Raw genomic sequence first — 5,704 nt, 5'->3', positions numbered from 1 at the left:
TGTTTTGCTATTGTTATAATAATGATATAGTCAGAAAAATGAAATAAATATAAATTTTAATAAATTGATATTTATTAAATACACTATGGTGAAGGGTATATAAGATTCGGCACAGCCGAATATACCACATTTACTTGTTTAAATTTGTAACTGAATGTAAGACTATTTCTAGAATATCAACTATTCAGTAAATTGCAGGATTTTGTGAAATATTTCACTATTTATGTGACTTTCTAAAAGAAATCGTTGACAGAATTAGAAGATTTTGTGAAATATGTCTCTATTAAGTAAGGTTTTTAGAAATTTACAAGATATTTCTACTTTTGTTTCTAGAAAATCAACTGTTCAGTGCATAGCAAGATTTTGTGAAATATTTGACTATTCATTTGACTTTTCATAAATTTGCTAGATATTTCTACTTTTGTGAAAAATTTTACTACTCAGTTGAGCTTTTAGAAATTTTGTAAAATTTCAGTAAATTGCAAGATTTTGGGAAATAATTCACTATTTGTGTGACTTTATAAAATAATTCGAAGATTTTGTGAAATATGTATCTATTCAGTTGAGGTTTTAGAAATTTTGTAAAATTTCAGTAAATTGCAAGATTTTGGGAAATAATTCACTATTTGTGTGACTTTATAAAATAATTCGAAGATTTTGTGAAATATGTATCTATTCAGTTGACTTTTTAGAAATTTGCAAGATACTTTTACATTTTTTGGATTTTGGAAATCTTTGCTTTTTTTAATTTGTAACTGAATGTAAGATTTTATGAAATATTTCACCAATTGAGTGACTTTCTAGAACCAGTCGTTGACAAAATTAGAAGATTTTGTGAAATATTTCACTATTCAGTTAAATTTTTAGAAATATCAAAGATATTTCTACATTTGTGAAATATTTCACTATACATTTAATAGAAATTTTGTGAAATTTTTGCATTTTTTTAAATTTTTAACTGAATGTAAGATTGTTTTTTAAAAATCAACTGTTCAGCTGCAAGATTTTGTGAAATATTTCACTATTTAGAAAATTTTGTGGAATATTTCACTATTCATTTGACTTTTTAGAAAAATGTCCTAAAAATCAATTGCTCAGTAATTTTCAAGATTTTGTGAAATATTTCTCTACTCTGTTGAGATTTTAGAAATTTTGTGAAATTTCAGTAAATTGCAAGATATTTCTTTCATTTTGTGAAATCTTTGCATTTTTTTACATTTGTAACTGAATGTAAGACTATTTGTAGAAAATAAACTCTTCAGTAAATTTTTAGATTTCTAGAAAAAAATCGTAGAAAATGTCCTAAAAATCTAGCAGTCGATATTGTTCAAGATTTTGCGAAATATTTCACTATTCAGATGACCTCTTAGAAGTTTGCAAGATATTTCAACATTTTATAGAGATTTTGAGAAATCTTTGTATTTTTTTTTTAATTTGTAACTGTTTCTAGAATAACAACTATTCGGTAAATTGCAAGATTTTGTGAAATATTTCACTATTTGGTTGATTTTCTAGGAAAAATCTTTGACAAATTAGAAGATTTTGTGAAATAGTTTACTATTCATTTGACTTTTTAGAAAAATGTCCCAAAAATCAACTGCTCAGTAATTTTCAAGATTTTGTGAAATATTTCGCTATTCAGTTGTTTTTTTATAATTTTGCAAGATATTTCAAATTTTTATAGGGAATTTGAGAAATCTTTGAATTTTTTATACCCTACACCACTTTAGTGGGGAGGGTATATTGGATTTGGGTTGATGTTTGTAACATACAAAAATATTCGTCTTAGACCCACCTTAAAGTATACCAATCGGCTTAGAATCGTTTTCTGACCCAAGGACGAAGCCTATTGAAAATGGTTAAAATCGGTCCATTATTTCACCTAGCCCCCATAGAACAGAACCCCCCGAAAAAGGCTTCTGAGCTCATAATTATGTTAAATATACAGATATATCGATAAATTACGGCACAACTAAGTTTTATAGAAGTCTTGATGACCCTGCCTAATTTCATACCAAGTCCGCTTCAGAAAATTACTTGAATGTCCCAAATTAACTTATAAACACAAATATCCCGATGAAATTCACCACAATAAAATATTATGTAAATATAAACATATTCGCAAAATTTTATCGGGCTTGGTCCATATTTGCCCCCTAGCTCCCATATAAAGCCTCTTTCAGAAAATTAGTTTTTCATCCATAAATTGCTTAAATGTATCTGTTACCGACAATTACAGACCCTACTGCTATTTTTGCAACCTTTCCAAATTTTATAATTATTTAAATAACTTTACAACACTGTATTTATATTACTATATTCTTATTATACATACTAAATTCTTGCCATTGTTAATAGTTAATAAGAAAAGCTTAAAAAACTAAAACATTAATCTCAGGTAAAATTTATTAAATATTGTTATGAAATAAAAAATAAAGTATTTCGCTTTCAGAATTTTAAAGTGACAAACTGCTGAAATAAACTTAGTTTGTTTTTATTTTTAACAATTCTTAAAAATTCTTATGACCCATTATGGCTAAGAATATGGCGGAAAATATTACCCTTGCTGCCAACTGCATTTTATGTAGCGACCCGGATGATGGAAACATGATAACCTGCTCTAAATGCCTTCACTGTTTCCATAGTAGCTGTTGTGACCTTAACGACGAAGTTGATATATTTAGATGGAAATGCCAGGATTGTTTTGCTGCGATAGCACAACAAGATGACTCACATAACCCCAAAACACTACACAGTACAAATGAATCTAGTGTTGAAGTTATTGAGACACCAAAACAGCATCCACAAACATCAACAAGTCCAACAACAAAACACACACTAGCAGTCCAGCGGGGTATTAGTATTAGAAAAAAGCTTGAACTGCAGCAGCTAGAGGAGGCGATGTTGTTAAAACAGGAGTTTTTGAGACGTAAGTACCAATTACTACGTGATGAAGCTGATAAATGTCAACAGATCGACAATGTACGGCCAGTGTGTAAGAGTAACAAAAATGCCACAATAGATGACCCACCGTGTGTACAAAGTTGTCAACAAAATGTAAATATTAGCAGACTCCAAGAAAGTACGTCATTAAATAGTTCCACCTTTGGGCGAGTTGCCAATTTAAGTGACGATTACCATCCTTTAGCACAGACACGAACCATTTCCCCAGTTACTACAATAAGTGGCAGCACTACAGAAAACTGTCAAAACATCAATAATGATGACGTCATTCAACAAAACAGGAATGTTACAGGCTGTCAACAGATGGGATTTAATACAATTGTAAACAACACACAATCATTAAATTATTTAAGAGCAACAAATAATTGTGGGAATAATTATTTAAATACGACGGCGACCCAATTAATGTCACGGCAATATGTTTGCAAAGATTTGCCATGCTTTAACGGAGACCCGAAAGAATGGCCAATATTTATAAGTGCCTATGAACACAGCACTCAGGCAGCCGGCTACACAAATGAAGAAAACCTCATAAGACTACAAAACAGCCTACGTGGTAAGGCACGGGACGCAGTAAGGAATTGTTTAATGCTCCCGGATATGGTTCCAGATATTATTAGAACTCTAAAAATGTATTATGGCAGACCCGAGTGTATTATAAAAAACTTAATTGAGGAAGTGCGCTCGTATTCAATACAGCGGGGCAAATTGGAGTCCCTAATAGAATTTTCATTCGCGGTGAAAAATCTTACTGCCACTATTCGTGCATCGCATTTAGAACAATATTTAATTAACCCTACCTTTTTGCAGGAGCTAGTAGACAAACTACCAACAGACACAGTACTACAGTGGGCTTTATATTCCAAAGATATTCCCCATCCTAATTTGACAAATTTTTCAGACTGGTTGTATATGGTAGCAGAGGCTACTTGTAAAGTGACTGTTCCTGTATTTGACACCAACAATAACAAAAAGCCAGCAAAGAAAGAGGGGCGTTTAAACACACATAAGTCGCAGACCCTACAGTATCAGTGTATAATTTGTAAAGACCCACATAAACTGACCCAGTGCGAAAAATTCAAGGAGCTGTCTGTTGCTGAACGTTGGGATACAGTCAAGGTAAACAATTTATGTCGCGTCTGCCTTGGAAAACACAGGCGCAGGTGCTGGTTTCAGAAACAATGTGGGGTAAACGGTTGTACTGTACGACACAATGCATTATTGCACAATGATGAGCAGTCATCAGGTGGTATAGTTAATAACCATAGATCTTCTAGTGAAGGTGAGTCCTTTTATTGTGTAGTACCAGTGACGCTTTATGGAGGAAACAAATCTGTCCAAATATACGCTCTTATGGACGATGGCTCGACTCTTACACTTTTAGAGGAGAAGATCGCTAACCTTTTAGGTGTGAAAGGTATTAATGATCCACTTTGCATAAGATGGACTGGTGACGTCACTCGCTATGAAAATGACTCTAAAAGGTTGGATTTAAATATTTCTCCAGCTAGACACAATTCGAAGATTTTCCCAATCAGCAACGTGCATACCGTAAAAAGTTTAAATTTATCAAGTGAGACTATGAATGTCGAAGGTGTCAAAAAGAAATATACTTATCTCAAAGACATTCCACTGGAAGGTTATAGCAATGTAGTACCATCTATGATAATTGGTGTGAATAACCCAAATTTAATTACATCTATTAAAGTACGCGAAGGTGGCTGACGGCAACCAGTGGCATCGAAAACAAGGTTGGGGTGGACTCTTTTTGGTGGAGGCTCGAAGACTAGTGGAAAACTTAACTTTCACAAATGCAGTTGCGATAAAGTTCATGATCTTGTAAAACAATTCTTTTCTGATGAAAGTGTGGGTATTACTTCAACACAGTCAGTGCTTATGTCAAAAGATGATGAGCAAGCTTTACAAATACTAAATGACACTTGCACATTTCATAATGGCTAATATGAAGTTGGACTTTTATGGAAAGTGGACCCGCCAGAGTCGCCAAATAGTTTTCCAATGGCAATAAAACGCTTAAAGTGTTTTAAACGAAAAGCACAGTGGGACCCCAACCTGGCCGATAATTTAAAACTACAAATTGCCAATTTAGAAGAAAAGGGCTATGCTCAAAAGTTACCTATTGAAGTATTACAGCAAAAAGAAACCCACTTACCCACCTTTATAGTAAGGAACCCACATAAACCAAATAAAATACGACTAGTGTGGGATGCGGCCGCTAAGTCTGGCGATTTTGCTCTCAATGACTTTTTGTTTAAGAGTCCTGACTTACTAATTCCCGTTATAAATATTTTATTCAAATTTAGAATGGGACCTATAGCGGTATGCGGCGATATTGCAGAAATGTTTCACCGCATAAAAGTTCGTAAAGAAGATGCAAGTGCGCAGCGTTTTTTATGGTGGGACGAAAACAATTCCCTCTTGGTATACCAGCTAAATGTACTCACTTTTGGAGCCACATGTTCGCCTTGTATTGCGCATTTTGTTAGAGACAAAAATGCTAGACAGTTTGGCGATGAAAGTGCAATTGACGCTATTACAAAACAACATTACGTGGATGATTTTGTTGACTCTACAAACACAATTGAAGAAGCTATCGATTTGGCATTAAAGGTAAGAAATGTTCATGCAAAAGGAGGTTTTGTCATGCGCAACTGGTCATCAAACTCCCTAGAAGTTTTGAAAGCGCTTGGAGAAACAGAAGGACCAGACCAAAAAACTT

At 33.3% G+C, this 5,704-nt stretch overlaps 1 protein-coding gene across 1 annotated transcript; it reads left to right on the top strand.

Moving 5' to 3' along the window:
• Positions 1–2,370: 2,370 nt before the first annotated feature.
• On the top strand, positions 2,371–4,712 carry LOC119599720. The gene is made up of 2 exons (XM_037949617.1): positions 2,371–2,398; positions 2,453–4,712. Exon 2 carries the CDS (start codon positions 2,533–2,535, stop codon positions 4,687–4,689), a length of 2,157 nt encoding a protein of 718 aa, XP_037805545.1. The 5' UTR covers positions 2,371–2,398; positions 2,453–2,532; the 3' UTR covers positions 4,690–4,712.
• The last annotated feature ends 992 nt before the right edge of the window (positions 4,713–5,704 follow it).

This window comes from Lucilia sericata, unplaced genomic scaffold (genome assembly GCF_015586225.1).
Source record: "Lucilia sericata isolate MDLA Ls3-8-SP2 unplaced genomic scaffold, ASM1558622v1 Contig000086F_arrow, whole genome shotgun sequence".
Taxonomy (NCBI): domain Eukaryota; kingdom Metazoa; phylum Arthropoda; class Insecta; order Diptera; family Calliphoridae; genus Lucilia; species Lucilia sericata.
Note: the sequence above shows the minus strand (reverse complement) of the source record. Positions and strands in the feature narration are given on the sequence as shown.